A 22,981-nucleotide genomic window follows, 5' to 3' on the forward strand; every position below is an offset into this window, starting at 1 on the left:
TGTTCCCAGCCTGACCTGGTTGGTGCTGCTGGGTTCTGCCTGTGGGCAGCTGTGTTCCCGTGCCTGGGGTCCTTCCACTGCTGCTCTTTTGGGGAAAGAACAGACCATCTGCCAACGCTGTACCAGTTATAAATGCTATTTTAATAAAAAGTTACATGAAACTTGAAGTGTTTGTTTCAGTTTGCTCTTTTAATGCTTGTTAAGTGTTGCAGCCAACTATGCAATGATGTGGTTGGACATGGCCTTGAGCAGCCTGGTCTACTGGAGGGTGTCCCTGCCCGTGACAGAGGGTTGGAACTGGATGATCTTAAGGTCCTTTCCAACCCAAACCAGTCTGTGATTCTGTGACATTGTGTAAAGGATATTGTCCCAAGTCTGTCAAAGCCAAACAAGTAAAGAGTTACTTTAAAAGATTTCCACTTTGAAATCTTCCTGAGCTGTGCAACTGAAGCAATTAGTTGCATCTATAGCAAAATTTGAACTAAGGACTGGTAAACAGCCCCCAAAATACATCGGCCAATATAATCCTGAGTTAATATGTAAATGCCTGGACTCCAAGTGTTATCTTCATTAAGAATAAGATGGTTGTAGTTGCACTTCCTTGTTAAATGGGACTTTATTACATTGTGCAGATGAAAAACAGTAGTTGGACAGAGCCTTGGGTGATATGGTCTAGTGTGAGGCTTTCCTGCCCATGGCAGGGGAAGAACTGGATGATCTTTAAGGTCCTTTCCAACCCAAATCATTCTATGATTCCATATGTGAATAAAAGGAACCAAGTTCTATAATTTTAGAAATGAAACATTTCCAACTCAGAGCTGTTCCTGTAAGAATTACTTTAACAGATCTCAGGATCCGCTTTTGCTCTATGTAATACCAAGTGGCTGAGGCCAGTAGTTTAGAAACTGATCTGTGTGTTGCAGTGATACTAAATGGTTGAACGTGTTCCAGTGAAAGTGAGTTTCCAGCATTCTGGAAAATAAGTGGTTTTAGTGTATTTCAGTGTAATTTTAAATACATATAAAGTACTGAGTTGCCTGCCTGCAAGTTCTAGAAAACTAAGTGTTAAATTGAAAAGCAATTCCATTCAGTTGCTGGTTCTGTAACTTACTCTAAGAACATACTCATGTTCTTGGGGTCTGCCACGAGCTGCTTAAAATTACCGCTTATTGATAACTTCTTCTTTTAGTTTTTCTGCAAGCATCTTCCTCTTCTGGAGCAACTTCTGTTTCTCTTCTGACATCTCCTAAAAAACAAAGTGAACAAACACTGCAGTGAACCACAGGGCAAGTGCTGTCAGTGGCAAACCTGAGGCTGCCTCACGGGCTCTCCAGGGTGATTTTAAACCATGTTATTATCCCATGTTTTGTGAAGTGGATCCCAGGATGTGGGTAACTGGCTCTGTACATCCCTCTGCCTCTTTTCCACTGCACTGTACCAATCTTATTGAGAGGACTAACCTCAGCTTGAACTGGTGCTGCTTAGTTGTGAGGGAAGTTCCCCATCAACAGTATTTTGGCATGTTCTGAGCGTAATAAAATGCTCAGCAACTCTGAGAACCACCTGAGGCAACAGAAGGTTTTAAGTATATGCTCTGCAGAGAGGAGTAATGACACAACAGTTATCACATTGATTTGTGTAAGGTTTAAGGTCTTCTACTAGTTTCCTCATTTGTGTGGAGAGTTTTCAAGCATTTCTTTTCATAGAGATGTACATCAGGCCTAATGTGGTAAATGCATTAAGTCCTATTGACCACAGCGTTGAGGAACAAAAGCCAGTTTTGTTACTGTTTTTTCTCTGAAGACAACCTCTGTACTGGTAGGGATTTATCCTGTCATAGGATTCTGTTTTAACCCTGTCCTATGCCTCCGACTCTCACACAGACTTGGGTTTATTTCTATTGGAGGCAACTGGGTAGGTGACAGCAGTACCCACCCTTCAGAGTGCTTTGTCTTTCTAAATGGTTTGTGGCTTCTATTGTAGTGGTTGATGGATAGAAAACACGGATTTCTTCATTTGAAACTGGCACAAAACTCTCAAATGAATAAACCAAAAGTTACTTCTCCGAAATAAAATCCCAGAGATTGAAGGGAGCCCAAAGAGTAGGTCGCAGACAAGGAGAAAACCAGCATTTGAGCTGTTCGTAAATATAATTACCCCTGAGGATTTGATGATATTGAAGCGGGGTAATGCTGACTTAATCATTGAAACTTCTAGCCTGTAAGCTGCTGCAAAGGTAGTAACTTGAAAATACTGCCAAATACAATACAAATGTCTGAATGTTCACCTCTTTAGGAGGCGATTCCTCTTCTTTCTGTGCAGTGTCTGTTGGTGACAGTACATTATTTCTTGACTCTTTCTTTGTAGCCATCAGCATGTCTCGTTTTTTCTTCAGGTAGTCCTCGCGTTGCTTCAACTCCTGCTTTTCAACCTCTGAGGAATTCTGGAATTGGTTTTTAAATACAGTGTGAAATCAATTTTTGGAGTGCATGTTCTGTCAGATAAAAGCATTTACATCCTGTTTGCCTCCAAAATCACTGGGTGAAAAAAAAAAAATCCAAGTTGAGGTTTCAAGCCAGAGCTGCCTACTAAGAAATGATCACAGGACAAATGCTGAGTACTGGCTTCTATACTAAAACTAGAATGAGGCTCTGAACTTCATGCAAATTAAACCAGAAAATAGCGTTTGCACTCTGTGTTAAAAACAAACAAACCCAAACCAAAACCACCTGATTAAAAGAACTGAAAATATATATTTAAATGTAATACTGTCTTAAATATATATTCGAAATGTAATCCTGTCTTTTTGTGTTCTAGTTCTGTGTTTGGGGTTTGTCCTTGTTTGTTTTGAACTTACAGGTCCTTTCATCCCAGCTTTTTGTGCTGCATTTTCAGGACACTTTCCAGCTGACCTTTTCTTACTGTCTCCTTTCCCTTTGGTGCCAGACGGCTGAGGTGAGCTTTCTGCTCCTTTGGGTAATGAGCGAATGGGTTTTAAGTCTTCCCTCACAGGTTTCTGAGATTCCTCTAAGCAGCAATGAGAAAGAACATAAATAAATAAATAAATAAATCTGTGTTTCTTCCAACAGGCAGATGCCTCTTCAAAACCAGAAAACTTCAAAAAATGAAAATCACATTTATAGAATCATGGAATGGGTCGGGTTGGAAGGGACCTTAAAGCTCATCCAGCTCCAACCCCTGCCACGGGCAGGGACCCCTTCCACTGGAGCAGCTTGCTCCAAGCCCCTGTGTCCAACCTGGCCTTGAACACTGCCAGGGATGGGGCAGCCACAGCTTCTCTGGGCACCTTGTGCCACTGCCTATTGGAACACTGAATATGAAATTATGTTCCAGGCATTTGACAATTTATAATTCATTGCAGTACAGGTACTTACGGTGTAAAGCATTATTTAATCTTTCTCAGAGTGCAAATACAATATCTGGGTTTTGAAAGCTAGTAATAAAAAGGAGAGAAATTGTAGGCCCCTAAAAAGAGAGACTTTTGACAAGTGCCTGTACGGACAGGCCAAGGGGAATGGCTTGAACCTGCCAGAGGGGAGACTGAGATGAGCTCTTAGGCAGAAGTTCCTCCCTCTGAGGGTGCTGAGGCACTGGCACAGGGTGCCCAGAGAAGCTTCCTCCAGTTGGAGATGACTTAGAACATCACTGAGTAATAAAACAACTCTAGTTGGAGGCTTTTCTGCAGGTCTCCCACTGCAAATATCCTGCTCAAAGCAGGGTGAACTTCAAAACTAGGATGCTTTCCTCACAGCCTATCCAGCCAGGTTCTTCAAACCTTTATATCCATGGAGTCTTCCACAACTCAAACAAAGTATCACATTGCACACTCAGCATTGCACTTTGCCATAAGATTACCTAATCGAGGTTTTGGAGTTTCTTCAGGATTGTGAGCTCCCTCACTGGGCTCCTTAACTTTAACAGCTTCTCTCGAATCTCCTGGAACACTGCAGGTAACAGCTGGTGATTTAGTTTTATCGCGTGCCTTAAATAAAAGAAGAAACAGACAAAACCAAGCATTCCATTTCCTGGCACTACGGTCCAACTGTCAACATAAAGAAAGCTCCCAAGAGAACTCCGAGATAAAAAGGTGTTGTTTACACTATGTGCTGCATTGTCAAAGAGAACAAAAGCAAACTACCTATTTTGGTTTACTAACAGGAAGGTTCTTACTAGCTTACAGTCGTAAGTCAGTAGTTTCTGCTTTAGTTCAAAATGTGTTCCCTAAACAACAATGAGAGTTTGGGATATTGGATAAATTGGTTTTTGTTTCCCAAAGAGATAATTTGGAACTGGGGGTGGTTTTGCCAACTTTGCCTGTGTTTTTCAAGCAAATCTCTGTTGTCCACCAGAAAAATACAGTGCAACAGGAGAAGCAAGACCATATATTGAAGTTTCCACAGAAACAGAGAAATCATCAGCTGAATGGAAACAACAGGTCTGGGTAATCTCTGACACCACTGATTCACATCTTGACAACACAACCTGTATCTCAAAATAGTAAAGGGAACTGGGATCTGCCCAGAAAATGTCTTCACTGTTCATCAACCATCTAACTCATGTCAAAACCCTCCAGCATCCATCCGAACATTGAATTATGTTGTATTAAAACATTCTCTAACAAAAACACATTATTGAACAGTAACTATCAAGGTAAACTTGACTGGGCCTTCTGTAATCTGTTTTATTTATCAAGAGCATTGATATTCTTGGCTGGTCTATATAGATTTGGATAAGCCTGCATTTTAATACAACTTCAATTCCTAAAATGAGCCAAAGTTTGACTTTCCCAGTAGTTTTGTAAGAAATCCAGTAGAAGAGGTGACTCATTTCCTGGAATGTCATTGTAATATGGAAAGAAACAGTTTTCTCACCACTCTTCTAGAGTGTCAGACACTGGGGCAGGGGGTTAATTTGGTAGAATATTGCAAGTGTTCAGGACTTGCATTCAATAGCATTCCTACCATGGGTTTGAACTGGACAGTAGGATTGGAAACACAATGTCAATAACAAAGTAGCTACATTTGGTCTGCAGGTGGTTTCCTTTGTCCGTTTAGGTTAAAGAAACAGTGTTTTCTCTTTCAAAATTTATTATGCTCAATTTCCTAATGGCAGAAAAGACTAGCAGAGTGATTCTGCTCTCTTCTGAAACAGCCTACGATTCCAGCTATGTGTATAAGTCCTTCTAGGGAAGGGGAGGTTTATTGCCACGATTCCACTGCAGTTGATTTCATAGAATCATAGAATCCCAGACTGGTTTGTGCTGGAAGGGACCTTAAAGCTCATCCAGGTCCAACCCCTGCCACGGGCAGGGACCCCTTCCACTGGAGCAGCTTGCTCCAAGCCCCTGTGTCCAACCTGGCCTTGAGCACTGCCAGGGATGGGGCAGCCACAGCTTCTCTGGGCACCCTGTGCCAGCGCCTCAGCACCCTCCCAGGGAAGAGCTTCTGCCTAAGAGCTCATCTCAGTCTCCCCTCTGGCAGGTTCAAGCCATTCCCCTTGGCCTGTCCCTACAGGTCCTTGTAAAAACCAATTTCAGTTTCAGTTTGTTGCTGAGCAATTGGCAATTTAGCCCATCCCTGTTTACATTCAGTTTTCTGAATTCACCTTTCTATACAGTTTACTCTGATTGAGACCAAGTGATGGTCTAATGTGGAGAGGATTTCTGGCTCCTGGTGATTAGGTTCTGGCAGTATTGTGCAGACTTAATGAATAACTACACTGTCTATGAAGTGGTCCTTAAAATTCCTGAAGGATTATGAATGCTGTAATCTTTAAGAAGCTTATACTTTGAAGTCTCTTTGATCTTGACAATATTAGTAGTTCAGACGTTCTATGGATCTGAAAGGTTGACATCCGTTAGCAGGATTTTGGAAGTCAGATACTGGAGTGGGAGTATGCTTTCATATGAACTCCACCAAATGGCTGATGGTGTCAATGCTACCATCAAGAAAAACGTAAATAACAGACCTTTCAAAGAGCAGTATCAGGCAGACCTTCCTGACAACCCCTTTGTTTGCTTAGGATGGTACACACTGCCTTAAAGTGATGCAGCTGACACTCAGGACAGAAGATCAGAGTATTCCTTAATCATCAACATAACTCATCTGGAAAGGTAAGATACTCACTTCTTCAGTCCTCTTTCTTTCTTGCTCTATTTCATATTCTTCCTTAGATTTTCTGCAGCACAAAATACAAGTAAATGCTCAAAACTTCTTCAGTATTACTGACTTCTAGGGAAATTTAGCACTGCTTAAATATTTGAGGACTATCAAAACCATTACAGAGTAATTGTTAGTATCCAAAATACTTCCATGAATCCAATTCAAATGCACTCTTAATAGAAATAATTATGATAAACACACAGAACCACCATCCTCAGTCTGTCATTCCCTGTGCAAAAACAATTGTGTAAGAATTTGCAGGTCTGGTTTCATTTGCTCCTTTAAAGTCAAGAAGGAAAGTATTTTCTGAATACAGAGGGGAAATAGCATGATTTAATATGTGAATGTATTAATCTGCTATTATTTGTCTATGTTTATATATATGTGAACTGAGAGTGGAGGAGAATCTGTAGAAGTATCAGTCCTCACACATCTTCTCGGATCACAGCAACAGTCATTGAACACAGCTAAGAAGGAAGCTGTGGAAAGGAAAAAAGCCTACTAAAAAAGCACACTTTGTCTTCCCAAGACTTTGATGTTTAGTGTTTTCCCTGAATGGGTTACATCCAGTGTGCTCCTCTTGTCCAGAGACATCTAACCCAGGCCTAAATTCAGGGAGAATGGAAATGATGGGGCTCTTCAAGCTGCACATCATTCCATGCATCCACCATCATGGTGGAGTAGTTATCTCTCAGTCTTTAAATACTCCTGATCACGCCCACCATCGAGCACCATCCATGTTCTCTTAGGTAGGACTTTGCCAAGAACATTCATGTCATCTGTAAGATGAAGGCAGTTTCCTAGGAGAGGCTGGAGCAGTTAGGCCCTACATACCTTTATTTTTTATTGTGAAACAATGTACAAAGTAGGACTGATTCATTTTTTACCTTAGAACCTCCCTCAGTATTTTCATTTCTTCTTGTTCAATTTCACTGAATACATCAGAACCCTCTGTCAAGCAGTCAGGCAAGACACCTACAAAAATCATGGCAAAATTAATGCATTTCTCTAAAGAAAATTATTTTGTAGTCCCTTTGGCATCATCTTCAGGTAGCGAAGAGAAAGAAAACAAACAAACTCAAACCCATCTAATTCTTCCTCTATGTACCTGCTTCTAAAAAGACTATATCCTGGGCTTCACTGCTAGCAGCAAAAAGGCAAAGGTTTCTGACCCATAAAGTTCAGACATGCAAGGGTAAAGCATAAGCCATACTCTGCATTGACCATTACATGGCATTTCCCACAGACTCAATTTGGCCGTGGCCAACTGAACCATTTTCACATTTAGCTGTTACATGGAAGTTGACATTTAGAAATGATTCTCAAAAATCATCATGAAGGAAGGAGACAAAACAAAATGGTAAAAACTAAAGACATGAAGTAAAGGGGCAGGTAGATGAAAATCCTTTCAGAAACATCAGCAGAGCAGCAAAGCTCTGTGTAAATTAATTCCTCTTCAGCATGTATTAGCATGCTGAAGCCATAAGTTCTGCTTTCTGGGTTATTCATATGCAACTGTACAGCCTGAATTGCAAAGTAGGCACAGCAGATAGTACAGCATCATTGCTATGCAAGTAGCACAATTCAAACTATCAATATTGTCACTGTTGATGAACTGATGTAATTGCTTTAACACCCCAAATTACCACCAAAATTATGTAACAAAAACTAAGTCAAGTTTCACAGAAAGATTTAGACAAACAGAGCTGAAAAATCTGTTAATTTAAAAAAGACTATAGACACCTCTCACTGAGAATACAGGCCAGGGACTGAGTATTGAAATCCCAGTCCCAGTCCCATCAGCTGCATATTTTGCATTAACTTGAACTGGAACTGAACCAGTATTCCATACTCGGTTACAAAAGGATTACAGAGTCATCAATAGAACACTAAAAAGATGAAGTGAAACCCCACGCTCACCACTTCTTACCATTTCTTTCTTTAATGATTCGAAGAGCTTGCAATTGCATTTCAATATTTTTCTGTACCATCATTTTTTTAAATAGTCTAAAATCTTCTGCTGCCAACACTGTTTGCAAGATGGCCTGTGGGAAGAAAGAATGCACAGGGTTAAAAATCATAGAGAAATCATAACCAACTCAGGCTGCTTGGAATTATGTGAAGGTTTAAATTCTGTGGAGCATGTTTTTAATAATTAGATTTAATCTCCTAGCTATTTTTCCAGCCATACAGGTTGAGCTGATAGTCAAGGAAATAATTTGATGGTTTATGTCTTGAGATCAGTAAGTCTACAATAACATTAGCACAAAACCTGGAGGGATTCCCAGTATAAGTTTCCAACTGCAATTCATGCGACTTCCTGCATAAATGCATAAACTGGAGTGAGGAATGTGTGCTCTGAAGAAGCTGGTTACACATCGAGGAGGAGGTATGTCAACAGAGCCCAGCCTGAACTGGCAGCAGAAGCTCCCACTGCTCTGCCCAAAATACCTGAGGCAATTCTGAAAGATTTCTTTGAGCAGGGGAAGAGCTGCCCAACCAAGTCTTCTCTTCTCAAGGCCAATGTTTCTCTGACAGATTTTACTGTTTTATGATAAAATCAGAGGAAAACATCTTTTATTTTATGGAATATATCTATTTTTTAAGTGTGTTGCTGTGAATGACTGAAGACTAACATAAAGCTGACAAATATGCAAACAAAAGTGGCAGAAACACCCTAAGCTTAAGAGGTATGTTATAGAAAATACAAAGCATAGAAGATGAATCTCTAAAGGTGTCCAACACACAAATATCTGTCATTATTTTCAAAGTTCAAAAAAAAAACATTATCTTTTATGCAATTACACTCTTAAAAAGAAAACTTTGCAAAGTTTCATCTCCACCCTGCTACATTAGTGAAAATACAAAGCTAAAAAGTCAATCTCTACATTCCTTAACAAAGGCAAATACCTGTGAAGTATGTGTCTTTGCAAGAGGAGACGAAAAAGCTTCTTGAAATTTCTCTTCATTAATCCCAACTTCTTTAAGATAGTCTTCTAATAATTTTTCAACCTGAAAGAAAATACAAGCCTCACTAATTAAGTTTTTCTCCCATTATTGCAAGTTAATTCGAAAGATTTACGAGACTCATTAGTGAACAAAACACAAGTCATACATGTCAGACATTGTGTTGTTGGGCATTTTAACTTGACAGAAAAGATGAACATTATCAGCCTTTAAGTACAGTATTTTAGCTAGTGGATATGTTAATTTTAATGAAAAATATGTAATACAGCATAACAGATATGACTGTGTGTTAGTCTCTTTTCTACTTATCTTGTGTTTAAGCATGACACCTGCGACTCAAAGGATTTCTGAGTAACACCTATAACAGGCAACATTAGAAAATTCTAAATAACAAAGATAAACCCATCAGAAGTTCATTTAAATCCTACTTTAACGTTTTAAATTGGATTGCTTTGAAACCTACCCCAAATAGTGAGTAACACTCACCAGAGCTTGGTACTCCTGATAGATTTCTGTGTAAGACAATTTGCTTTCTTCTTCATCATCAAAAACTGTGGGGAAAAAGACACACACACATTTTGGAGTCAGTGACGTACCACAAACTAACTTACGCCTTAAAGGATTAACCTTTACAAGGTAATATATTGGATCATATTAAAATACAGGCCATTATTATTATTATTAATAACAATAATAATAATGTATTTTCCACACATTCAGGTTAAGCATGTACTTCTGGTAATTTAATGGCACTAAATTTCAGCCCAGGAAAACGTATTTTCGAAGTAGAAGCAGATTTTTAAGCAAGTTGAGGATTCAGCAGATATGGACACTAAAAAGTGAGCTTTAATATGTTTTTAATACAATATAAGGTTTAATACAGCTACCATGTGAACTTGCATAAGGTTGTTCTAAGGTGGCAGATGACATATATAAAGCAGGAAATTCCTCCCTCTCTCCATGTATTTACATGGAGGACGTATTAATGACTTAAACCAAATTTCTTTTAAATGCTATTCATTTAGCAAGAGCCAAAGTGATGCAGGAAATCAGACCGTCTGCAGAAAAGCAGACAACTAACCCCAAATTGAAAATCTGATGCAGGTAGGTTATTTTCTAATGATATCTATCCTGATTCAGACAAAATGGCCATCTGTATAGTATAGCCCATATTAATCATATTCATATAAGTTAATATTAAGAACTCTTGATTGGAAGTGTCAAGCTAGTGGTCTCTACACTGCAGAATACATGGAAGAAGCAGAAAATAAGGGAAACTGAAAACTAGGGTTTGGGAGGTTTTAATTCATGGGGGTTTCATGTCAACAGGAACAGAGGTAATGTCAAACCCAGCAATTAAAGCAGAGGCTTAGAAATAAGACTTCCTCAATCCCCTTCAAGATTAGCCACTATACATTGGACAAGTCACTTCCCACGTCCTGGCTTTGAAGTCGTTTTAAGGATGGGAATTCTGCTTAAATATGTGAATGAGTGTGATTTATTCTTCATCTATATCCGACATCTCTGATGGAAGATGGTGCTGATGCACAGAGGATTAGTCTAACTTTCACACCCATTTAGAGTGACTTTTTAAATGACATAATCTGGAAAAGCAACATTTGCTTTTGTTTCAGTTTTGCCCAAGGGAAATTTTTTTATAATGGGATTAAAACAAAAGCTTTAAAAATATCTAGGAATAAATTCAAATGGTAGAAAACCACTATAAATCTTATTTGTATGACCAAAGGCAAGAGGGTGAAGACACTTAACCGCCTCTATTGTCTTCTGCATCTCCTCCTCCCCTCTGGGGAACCTCCCTGACAGCTCTTTCAGTCCCCAACCTTTGTCTTAGTTTCACTGTTCCCTTTTACCTCCTGCTGTTCCTCCCCACCCTGGGCACCTAAAGAAGGGGTGACACAGGGATGTCACCCCTCAGCCAGTGTCCACACCAACATCTAACCTCATACTGCCAAAGAGATCCTTCCAAGTCCTCCTCCTCCTCCTTCCACAGCTACAGGACAACATGGAAAGCAGGCTGGAAAGCCTGCACAAACTGCTCTCTGTTCTCAGGCTCTGAACTAAAAGGGGATGAAGTTCCAAGTGAAGCAAGCTGCGGTCAGCATCTCCTCTGAGTTAAGTGGCATTAAGGAGTACTTTGAATGGAGACCTTGGATTGTCTTGAGCCATAGCTCCTAAACCAAGTAATCATCATTTCCTTTAAGGTTCTGGAACAGTCTTTGATCCCCGACAGGAACAAATGCCTGAAGCAGCACTGGATTGAGGTAAACCAGGGGACATGGATATCCTGGGAGACAAGCTCTTCATTTTCTTGCTAAAGCTGAAAATCTTTGCTAGGACCCCTCAAACAAGATGAGTGTTAAGTCTGATTTCTCCTTGTTGCAGACAAGAGCTGGTAAGCAAACCTGGGAGAACTCTCATCTTTCTCCTCCAGTCCCCAGCAATATCTGTTTATTCCTTTGTCTTTATCTTCTGGTGCTCAGAGCTATTCTCAAGTTTACCTATGTCCCAGTGATGTTTTAGTTAACACCTTGGAACATGTGAATAAAACTGAAAAGCCCTCTTGCCTTAAGTACATTACCCACGGATTTCACTTCAATTTTACAGCCACATAAAAGGAGATTAATCAAACCATGAGAAATGAATCAAGCCCCCAGAAAGAGTGAGTGAGAAAAAGCAACCTGTCAGCAGATAGAAATCCATTACACTCATTTATGAGTCGTAGCAAGGCCTTGGCCTAAGTAACTGTAGTGCCAAGGTAGATGCCTTACACACCAATTGCCAACACTCAAATGGTATTTTTGAGGAATCACAAATTACTGCCAGCTTATAAAATGTTGCTGATTTGCTTGTTCAGCCCGAAGGCTAAATGCTTTGAGAATGACAGGAATTCTTTCCTGACAAAATACAGCAACAGAATCAGCACAGTACATTTATAGAAAGGAAAAGCAAATAGCACAGGTATCTGCAACTGAAATTTCAAATGTCTTTAACTGTGCTTCTCATCAACCCTAGCATTGCAATGAACACTTCTTTAGCCTTTTTGCTAAAGAAGTTGCCCAATGCCAATCTGTAGCACAAGTGATACCTTGGAAGATCATTTATTCAAGTGATTTCTCTCCTTTGTTCCTCCAGTTTCTCAGGTAGAAAGCAATACGGGGCATTGGCCATTGCACAAGCCTGACTCACACTAAGTGGAAATTTACAGAGGTTCCCTAAATCTTCTTACAGCCAGTAAATGCCCCTCAACCTTCTAAAGAGAGATCATTGCTCCAGAGAGGGATAATCGATTCCCTCGATCCCTAAACCTAGAACTTCTGTATGATAACCAAAGTGCGTCACTGTGCTCAAGGTTAGGCACTTCCCAAGAGAGACTTCTAGTCTTGATTTCACTCTCTCTTCCTCACTGTAAAGAGTCCAGCAGCTTTACCCTTCTCTTTCCCCAGTATACAAGGGAAAGGTATACACTCATGAGGCCCTTGGTGACATGGTTTAGTGGTGGTATTGGCAGTCCTCAGGTAACGGTCGGACTTGACGATCTGAAGGGTCTTTTCCACCCTGGCTGATTCTATGATTTGATGATGATCTTGCTTGGAAAGGGTAGAACTGATTCAGTTCTGAGACGCAGCTTGTTTAGAAGCTGATCTGAATCAGAGGTGTGTCTGTTTCACTGAATATGAAATAAAACCTTTTAATGGGCCCTAACAACTGTACAACAGAAGACAGTGGCCCCCCTGACCAACCATTACAGAAGCTGCTCTGTAGCCCACAACAGAACAGAGGGGAGGAAGGAGTATGCCCAAGCAGGTGCAATATGTCAATAGCAAGGACCATTGGTAAGTCCCTAGCAATAATGAAATGAAATAAATGAAAGCCTTCACTTCGTGACATCCGTATTTTAAAGTTAAAATTGCTAGGAGTCCTACATCCTGTCAGGTGATACTGAAGGGCCAGATTTACTCATAGTAGCCATAGAAAGCGACCCTAAATTAGTCCATGGCAACATGCTTTAATACTTCTCATGTGTGGGCAAGATCACAGGCTACCGTACCGTGTTCTCAAACATGTTTTTGATCTTTCCATGGAGCAGGCACCTTTTCGTGGAGCTATAGGTCTGCTCCAGTCCCCCTCTCGCTGTTTGTACTACCCAGGCTGTTCCCCAGATTATGCCTTGATTCCCTCAAGTCCTTCTTGAGGAAGAAAAGGAAGTTCAACTGGAGCTGGTTCTGAGCTAAGCTCATGCCTAGGATGATCTACAAAACATAACTGGTAGCCACCGGCTTTTTAGTGCTACCATTTTTTGAGAGGTATTAACTTATGGTTTCTCATCTCTTAACTGCCAGTTGCAGGAATTCAACTTTGTGCCTCCCAGCTTCTGTCCCACTGACCAGACAGTGATTTTAATTGTGCTGTCCAGCTGAGAAAAACATTCAGCTATGGGAAAGCATTAAAGGCCTCTACCCCCTTTCTAGCACACCAGGGTATTACGCGCAGCAGAGCGAAGGACCCGCTCGGGTGCCACGCTATAAGCTCATGCCATAATCCCCTGTACGAGCTAATGAGCGCAAATTGCCACAGCCTGACTAACGGCTTGCGGGGGGTCACCGACCTTCCCGGACCAACCCCACCTCACCCCCCCCCCTTAAAACCGGTCCCAAAGCGCAGGCTGTGGCTAAGCAAGACCCGACGAGCCTTCAGCGGGGATGGCTCCCGCGGGGCGCCACGGACACTGACCGGACGTGCCAACCGCCCGGTGCCCGCACAAACCCGCGGGGGCCGGTTCCGCTGCCGCGCAGGGAGAGTCACCCCCCGGGACCTCCCGTCCCCCCGCGTGTGCCCGCACCGAGGCCGCTCCTGGCGGGTGGGTTCAGGGAGGCCCGGCCTGGCCCCGCCGCTCACCGTCGCACTTCTGCTCCATGAATTCCAGGATGGGGATGGACCATGCGGGCCCACGCAGGAACCCGGCGATGGTGTCCACCACCCACTCCACGTCGCCCTCCTCCTCCTCCGCCGCCATAGCCGGGCCGGGCCGGGTCCGCCGCGGGAGGAGGGCCGCGGTTGGAGCGCCCGCCCGGCTCTATAGGAACCGGCGTCACGGGGCGGGGCGGAGCGGGGAGGCGGGGTAGAGGTGTGGAGGTCCGCGGCACTCGGTGGGACCGGGTCGGGATGCTTCCTATGCCCGCCGTGGAGGTCCGCGTACCGGGAGTTGGAGCGGACCTACGGCAGGGGCAACCGGTTAACCCGGCACTTGGCGCTGCAGTGCTCCGCAAGGATGTGGAGGGTGATCCCGGGACCGAGAATTCCCGTTCATCCGCTGTTTGTCCTGCGTGGAGTGTGCGACCGGCACCTCCTCTGTGCCTCCTCAGCTGCTGTACCCGCTGCTCCCACTCCAGACACCTGGACTGAACGTGTCACTCATCAGGCCGTCGTGGGGACACGGATACCTCTGCACAACTCGTAACTAACACCCTGAGGTGTAAGGATTAGGAAATCATTTACAAGGCAATATGTAAGAACACTGACATTAAAACCTGATCATACAGGTGTTCTTTCTTAGGGCTGGGATTTGTGGATACATTCCTTTTCTCCATTAAAATTAACGTAATCTCTGTCCTTGTCTTGTTGCACTGCTGAAAGACTGAAAAGGTTTCCCTAATGTTTGAATGTCTTGTCTTTCTAATGTTTAAATTCTTTTTCCTCCTTTTTGTGTGTGTGTTGCTGTTAAGTAAAAACAAACCAACCCATAACAACCAAAACTCCTTGAAATCTATTCATCCCTTTCTAACTCTGCCCTTGTTCGAGGTCTTTTATGCAGGGAAGGAACCAGTGGTACCGTGGTCATTGCAGTTGGTGACACCAGGCTCCACTCTTGTTCTTGCTGAATAAAATCCCTCATAGTCATTAATGAGATTTCAAGCTGCAGAAAGACCCAGGGCTGGGTGTACACTGATTTATTTTCATCTCAGAGGTTATGACTTTGTGCTGTCCTCGCTGCAGAGAAATACTGATCAGCCGTGCTTGACTTCATCATTTTAGAACGATGCTGCACTGAAAGGTAACTAACTCCATTCACACCATCAGTGCTTTCATTTCAACAGCCAGCGTTGTGGTCTGCAACTATTAGCAGTATGAAGGTATTGCTTGGAGAGCAGCTACCTCAGATTTGATTGTTCACGTAACTTAATTGCTAATTCAGGCTTACATAACTGTGAAGTATGCTCACCTCTTGCATGTGCCATCATATGGGCAAATGCCCACCATGAAAGGAAACTGAGAAACTTGGAAAGGCACTGGGCAGGACTCAGACCAGAAAATCCTGGAGTTTTATATGTTTCTTCTTTGAATGAAGTAGGTAAAAGCCCATCACAGACATGCATGCTTGGAAGCCAGAGAGCATCTGACATTTGGATGTGACTTCTCAAAAAGGCAGTGTGTATTTCCAGTCTCATACCAGAACTCACAGCATGTACCTTACCGAGTAGAACAAAGCTGAAAGCTGAAGGCTCTCCTAATTTCTCTAGTCACTATTGATACCAAGATTAATTGCAATAAAGAGGTAATAATGCCAAAATTAGTTTTGTTCTTTGCATCACACGCTTACATATCAGTGCACACAGCTGTACTGTAGGACATGGCCAAAACCTCTGGCTTCTCTTGCTTCTGCTATCAACATGCTTGTCTCTGCGGAGGTCAGCTGAGATGTCTCAACATACTGAAAAAACCTGCTTATTCTTTCAGCATGGGTAATCTTACTTTTCACTTATCGTGGCATGGAAATGAAAGCATTTCATCACAGTTACAAGAAAAATTGCTGGAGTAATGAATATGAGGGAATTCCATCCACTCTAATCAAAACCATTTTATCACCTTTGCGAAACTGCCCAATGTTATTAAGTTATATTCTTAAATGTCAGGGGAACACTTGAGTTAGTCTTTTAGTTGTAACAGCACAAAAGCTAGAGCAGGACATGCTCTCCTGACTCACACAAGAGCAATTACTGCTCCATCTTCTGTCTCCTCTGGACAAGGAACCGTATCGGACACTTTGACAGACTCTTCGTTCATCGCTTCGTAGATGCAGTGACGACCAAATTTTGTCACACCTTTCCAGTCTGCATGCTGATGAGTTCTTTATGGCGGCACACAATCCTCTTCACCTTCAGTGGGTTCCACTCATACACATAATGCATCAAATCACAAAGCCGAAGGTATTGTATCTCCAGTCTCTCTTCTATCAAATAATTCTTGCACTAATAAAGTATTAGTCATACTAGTAATCTGTAACAATCTATAATAATCTATAATACTGTACTGTGTCCAGTTCCGGTGTCCCAGACATAAGAAGGACATGGAACTGTTGGAACAAGTCCAGAGGAGGCCACGAGGATGATCAGGGGCTGGAGCACCTCCCATATGAAACTAGGCTGAGAAAGTTGAGGCTGTTCAGCCTGGAGAAGAGAAGGCTGCGTGGAGACCTCATAGCAGCTTCCAGTGTCTGAAGGGGGCTACGAGAATGCTGGAGAGGGTCTCTTCATAGAATCGTAGAATCATAGAATAGTCAGGGTTGGTAAGGACCTCAAGATCATCCGGTTCCAACCCCCCTGACATGGGCAGGGACACCTCACACTAAACCATCCCACACAAGGCTTCATCCGACCTGGCCTTGAACACCGCCAGGGATGGAGCACTCACAACCTCCCTGGGCGACCCATTCCAGTGTCTCACCACCCTAACAGGAAAGAATTTCCTCCTTATATCCAGTCTAAATTTCCCTTGTTTAAGTTTTAACCCGTTACCCCTTGTCCTGTCACTACAGTCCCTGATGAAGAGTCCCTCCCCAGCATCCCTATAGGCCCCCTTCAGATACTGGAATCAGGGACTGGAGTGACAGCACAAGGGGTGATGGGTTCCAATTGAAACAGGGGAAGTTCAGTAGAGATATAAGAAGCTCTTCTCTGTGAGGGTGGTGAGGCACTGGCACAGGTTGCCCAGAGAAGCTGTGGCTGCCCCATCCCTGGAAGGATGCAGATGGTCAGAACTAATGAATTTGAAAAATAAAATAAGAAAGAGGCAAAAAGTGAGGGAGAAGAGAAACTGGGAAAGCAAAGCTTGTTTTACATCACCTTTTAACTTCTTCCTTCTAGTCTTTTCAGTGTGGATAATTCTGTTGATGTTTGAGCAATGTTGAGGCTATTGGCAAAGTTGCAGTATTTAGATATACAGTCATAGTAAACAGTCTTATTCTTACTCTTTTATTTAGGCTTTAATTCTTCCATCCACCTAATTTGTAATATCTAATAAATAGTTTTACAATGGCAACAACTATAAAGATTTTCATCTTAGTGAACCTAATACAACTTTCCCAATTTGCTTTTATAAATTTTAGTTCGGAAGGGATTTTTTTTTTTTAGGGAATAATCACATCTCTGAAAGGCAATTCCAGTCTTGTTTTACAAATCCAACCTCAAAGAGAACCCTGGTCTCAAGCAATCTTACAGCAAACTGTGGTGTAAAGGCCTTTTTGTCTATGGAGACTGTGGGCCCGTGGGCCCTGAGAAGCTGTTGTGCACTCCACTTTTGCTGGGTAGCAAAGGTATACTTAGACTGTCCTTGACATATTTTTATGTAACTTCACCTTCAAAACTTCTAATAAAAGAGATTCTATCACCTTCCCTGTATCCAATTTTTCCTATTAAACCCACAAATACTGAGCTGTTATATTTAATGGAAAAGCCGTGAGAAAACTGTGTAATTGTGTATTGAGCAATATGTGGAGAAAAGGTACATCCTACAAGGTATTTAAAATGTACAAAGTGCTGTGACGTTCTCCTGTGTTACTTTAAAAGAAACCAAATAGGTTTCAAACTCAAATTATGACTTGTTAAAGCCTTTACACTTGTGCAGCTTATAATTTTAAAGCTGTTTTTTACTCCAGCAAAACATGAACAGTTCTGCACATTCACAAACCAGGTAGATGAGGCCCTCAGTGACCTCAGTGGCCTTGGCAGTGCTGAAGGAACATTTGGACTTGATCCAGACTTGAAGGTCCTTTCCAGTCTGGTTGATTCTACGATTCTATAAATTGCAGGCCAGAATATTTATTCATATGGCTATATCATGGGAAGATGGGAGGAGCGTCACTTCTCATGTCGGCAGGGAAGCTCTCTTGATTATTAATTTGTGAAGTTAAACCTCAGTACTAGAGGTTTGCTCAGATTGAGGAGCTCATGTGCATGTACTTTCTCTTCATCTTCTGCCTGACCCCCACAGAAAAGCAGCCTGAAGTCAGTAGGCAGACCATTAAGAAGTAGCACATTTCTCTTGTCTGGGAACTCAGTCAAGATTTGTTTCCTGACCACCCAGCAGCAATGTATTTGCTATGAGGAAAAAGGAACCATGGGGCACTGCTTTATGGCAGCAGGAGTGCTCTTCCAAAAGAAACTCTATTTAGATAAAACAGCAGAAAAATTATCTACCAAATAGTATCTGCTCACATGTATTTTGATTCACAGAGCAAACGCTGCCAGAGATAAAGCTCTGTAGCCTATGTATCACACAGAGGTCTCACATGAATGTTAACATACATATTCCCATTTGCCCAGAAGCAAAGCTAAGGCACTTCCTTGCACATATTTTTCGTTCTCTTTCTTCTTTTTCCCCACACAACAGCACATGCAAAAATATACTAAAAATGCAAGTAAGTTCATAATTTTATTCTCCTTGATTTTTCACCAGGAAGAAACTAATTGTGTTCCAGCAAGTGCAAGGGGGTTTCTGTGCACAATTTAACAAGCACTTAGGAAATTGCTTTGTACTCAGCAGTTCTTACCTAAAATATTTAATTAAGCTGTTTGCCAATTAAGTTTGTACAACACAGCCTCTGGCACCTCATTTAGCACATGAACATTCTCATCTTTCGCACAGTAATATTTCAGTCCAACAGGCAGAGCTAAATGTGACTTTAGCATAAAAGGTTATAATACTAATCGGGCTGGGTTTAGTTGTAATTACTTATTGATGAGGGTTTTGTTAAATATGATATACCTCAGTGACTTCATTTACTTTAGGCAAAGCTAAAATAGAAGTGAAATTGGTTCTAAGGAATGCAAACATATTGAAGAAGTGCTTCAAGTCAAATAGGGAATCATGAGTTATATTAGTTTTCCTCCCCTCAGGGATATTGAACTGCAGGAGCTTCTAAAGATCTTCCCATTTAGGTAATTTGTTTTATAAAGCTTGTCTTTTCTCTTGTGACTCAAATTATAAAATCATAGAATGGTTTGTGTTGGAAAGGACCTCGAAGCAGTTCCAACCCCCTGCCACAGGCAGGGACACCTTCCACTAGAGCAGCTTGCTCCAAGCCCCTGTGTCCAACCTGGCCTTGAGCCCTGCCAGGGATGGGGCAGCCACAGCTTCTCTGGGCACCCTGTGCCAGCGCCTCAGCACCCTCACAGGGAAGAGCTTCTGCCTAAGTCTCAGCTCAGTCTCCCCTCTGGCAGGTTCAAGCCATTCCCCTTGGCCTGTCCCTACAGGCCCTTATCCAAAGCCCCTCTCCAGGTTTCCTGTAGCCCCTTTAGGCACTGGAGCTGCTCTAAGGTCTCCCCTTCAGGAGCCTTCTCTTCTCCAGGCTGGCTCCAGAGCAGAGCTGCTCCAGTCCTCTCAGCATCTCCGTGGCGTCCTCTGACCTTGCTCAAGCAGCTCCACATCCCTCTTGTGCTGTTTTATACAAGTGTAAGGCTGTTTCAGTAGAATTCATCCTGCACTAGAGGCCATTCCTAGCTCTTCTCTTCCAAAAGCAGGGCATGTACCAAACACATTCAGTAGTTTCACTGTCCAGGAAATGCTCCCTTTTTCGCTAGTGCAGAGGAAGACAACAGGAGAGCCCTGTTACAGGTACCAATTCTCCTTTGGTCATACTTAGCCACACCTTCCCATTGCTGGGATGCTGAAGAGGGAACCAATTTGTCTTCCCCTATTAGTGTGGGGTTTGGAATAGCAATGTGGCACCTTATTTACTCCCTACTAAATCTGTGCACAAGTCCAAAAGAAGGATTTACTAGAGACACAAAAATACTCTTAATGCAGCGTCTGTTCTCTTTTATCCTGTCATATTTTTCAACTGTCTTCTCCAATAAAAACATCAGAATTGACAATTGAATATTTTTATTTAAAATGACCCTGCTGACCGCAACCTCCCCAATCCCTGATTTCTAAAACCTGTTATCATTCATATTTTACGGTTTTTTATAATGCAAATAATGATTCTTAACTGAATTGTCTAATCTTGAAAGCATCTGAAGTGTCCAGCATCTAATGAGTTCACCTTCTATGTTGTGGAAATAAGAGAGACTAAAAAGTACAAGATGAGTTATTTCTTCCCTCTTTAAGGTTTTTTTCATTTACACGCTTGCCACAACCTGTAAGCCATGCACATTTTAACCACACATTCATCCAAAAGTCTATCCATACATTTGGTTGCATATATTTTCCCAAGACAAATTTTGTTCTTCATTTACCCAAAATAGGATTTATTCACATATAGGCATGTATAGTTTTCATAGGAATTTTCTCCACACATTGACTAAGTATTTTAATAGTATTGTAGTAATCTCTGTAGTGCTTTTACCATTTTTTTTTTTCTGTGGTATGTGCACATCTTGAATTCTAAAAAGCCTTGTAATGCTTTAGGTTTTTTTGTCCAGTTTCAGTTGTTATTGAGGGAAGATGAAGTAGCACAAGGTGAATTCTGTGGTTTGAGTTGAAGACTGGGAGCTCTGTTATTCTGATCTCTTCCGGCACTGAGTTGCGCAGCCAGAACACTTAACACTACAGATCTGAGATGTGGCTGTTCAAAGTCCCTGGAATATATTAAGAAAACCATTTTCCTACAACTCTGGAATAGGTTTTTACCATTAAAAGGAGATCTCCAATGAGATCTTAGGAACCTGTGTTGTTATTTAACCCACCCTGACAAGAAACTCCATCCCTAAAGCACAGAAAACTTTGCTGAAGTTCCATTTAAATTGAAGACACATGTTTGAAACAAATTGGTGTCTTGTAGTTGTTTCAATGGAAAATTCAGACCTGGTTGTCTGAATTGTCAGAGGGCTCTTCTGTCTGATGTTGGCAGCCAGGGGAGTGGTGGGAGAGAGGAGTGGAAGCTGGCCCATGTGAAATGACAGCCAAGAGGCAAAGCATGGAACAAGAGAGTAGCTCACCCTGTGGTGTGACACTTCACTGCTCTGTAAGTGAGACAACATTTTCAAGGCTAATGTTTTCACTGCTTTAGGCTCCTGCCATATATCAGTCTAACATATGTAATCATGGCCAAGTCTAAATCTAAATTCCAGAGCTCCATGGAGCTGAGGCTGACTGCTGCTGTCATAGTTTTAAGCATTTTTAAGTGTTTTCTTCTCTTGAACAGCACCTCTTCCTTGCAAGGGCTACATTTGGTCTTATTGTTCAGCCAGTGACTGATCTCAGGCATTCACAAAACTAAACTGGGAAATGCCCCCTTGTGACTCTTCATTCTGTGACTAATTAAGACACGGCCCTTCATTAAGCTCCACATAGATGAGTTTTCCTGCCCTTCTGGAGTTAGAAGAGTCTCCCACTGTCCTGCTGTAAGCAGGAAGGCTGTCAGCACATCGCTGCCGACACCACAAAGCGGTGTGGATGTTGCCAATAAAAACAGCCTCATGGCCTGGTCTAAGCATTGGTATTACACAAGCAGAAGCATCTTCTGGGTCCATGCTACCACAGTTGGTGCAAGTTTGTAGCATGTATCTAGAGGTCTTGAAGGAATTTCTGACATTTATTAGGAGTATATCACTCCACGCTTCAGTGCTCAAGGCCAGGTTGGACAGAGCCTTGGGTGACACGGTCTAGTGTGAGGTGTCCCTGCCCATGGCAGGGGGTTGGAACTGGATGATCTTAAGGTCTTTCCAACTCAAACCATTCTGTGATTCTGTGATTTTGTGCTTACAGCTGCTGTAAAACAGGAGTATAAATAATATAAAACTTCTCTCTGAGGTAAGACTGCATTTCAGTCTCACCAGCAACTTCATGTAATCAGTATAATTAGATTAGGATTGATTATTGTGAAGTGGGTTACAGTGAAAGACTCTGAAGATGGCTCTGAATGCTGCCATTTTCCTTTTGAACACAAATCCTGAGCACAAATACACTAACTGTGATATTTTAAACACATGTAAAGGTTAAAATAGGATTTTTGTTCCCACAAAGTGCTGTTTCCTTTAGCAAGAATTTAACTGAGACAAAGAATCTGTTTTTCCTTGCCATAGAAGAAGCTGTCAGAGAATGGCAGAAGAAAGACAGAAAGAGTTGCTGCCTCTGGGAATTCAGGCCCTGGAAAATCACAGGTCCATCCTGAATCTAGTGGCAACAGGATGATACTGTCCCAGGGAATTCAAATAATAATATAATGCTTGTTTTAATAAAAATTAAAATAAAAAACCTCAGTTTGAACAGCAATTGTATGTTTTCTTGACAAGATTTATTCACAGCATAATTTCTCCACCAAAGCTGGCTGTTTGATTCAGTTTGGGGCAGAAATCTTATCTGAAGGTCAGCACATAGATCAAAGGTGTTTCCATGTAGCACAGAGTGATAGTTCAGTGTAACTTGGAAATTTACTTTGCCAAATTCTGATTAATTTTGACATTAGTGAACCATCTAGTTTATATATAGTATATATAGGAAGTATATATAGTATATAGAATCCTAACTGAAGTAGCATGAAGATACCATCCTAAAACATACTTTAACATATTTTTCAGTCTAAATTTTTTGTT

General features: G+C 41.8%; 1 protein-coding gene across 2 annotated transcripts; it reads right to left on the reverse strand.

The window, feature by feature from the left end:
• Positions 1 to 120: 120 nt before the first annotated feature.
• CFAP36 (cilia and flagella associated protein 36) lies at positions 121 to 14,257 on the reverse strand. 2 transcript variants are annotated; one of them, XM_065682484.1, is made up of 11 exons: positions 14,067 to 14,257; positions 9,636 to 9,700; positions 9,093 to 9,194; positions 8,113 to 8,227; positions 7,070 to 7,157; positions 6,147 to 6,198; positions 3,877 to 4,003; positions 2,858 to 3,027; positions 2,288 to 2,443; positions 1,112 to 1,246; positions 121 to 375 (listed from the first exon to the last, which is right to left on the reverse strand). In XM_065682484.1, exons 1-10 carry the CDS (start codon positions 14,182 to 14,184, stop codon positions 1,160 to 1,162), a joined length of 1,080 nt encoding a protein of 359 aa, XP_065538556.1. In that variant the 5' UTR covers positions 14,185 to 14,257; the 3' UTR covers positions 121 to 375; positions 1,112 to 1,159. The 2 variants fall into 2 exon arrangements, with proteins under 2 accessions (XP_065538556.1, XP_065538555.1); XM_065682483.1 differs by having other exon boundaries at positions 121 to 1,246.
• Between the last annotated feature and the right edge of the window lie 8,724 nt (positions 14,258 to 22,981).

Source organism: Lathamus discolor, chromosome 5, assembly GCF_037157495.1.
Source record: "Lathamus discolor isolate bLatDis1 chromosome 5, bLatDis1.hap1, whole genome shotgun sequence".
NCBI lineage: Eukaryota > Metazoa > Chordata > Aves > Psittaciformes > Psittacidae > Lathamus > Lathamus discolor.

What these genes read in the sequence shown, in the direction of transcription:
- CFAP36 (XM_065682484.1), bottom strand. Translation starts at nt 14,184, where the DNA reads ATGGCGGCGGAGGAGGAGGAGGGCGACGTGGAGTGGGTGGTGGACACC. An exon ending in ATACTGAGGGAGGTTCTAAG is followed by an intron (nt 6,199 to 7,069) that starts GTAAAAAATGAA and finishes TTTGTGCTGCAG; the next exon opens with AAAATCTAAGGAAGAATATG. An exon ending in AACTCCAAAACCTCGATTAG is followed by an intron (nt 3,028 to 3,876) that starts GTAATCTTATGG and finishes ATTGCTGCTTAG; the next exon opens with AGGAATCTCAGAAACCTGTG.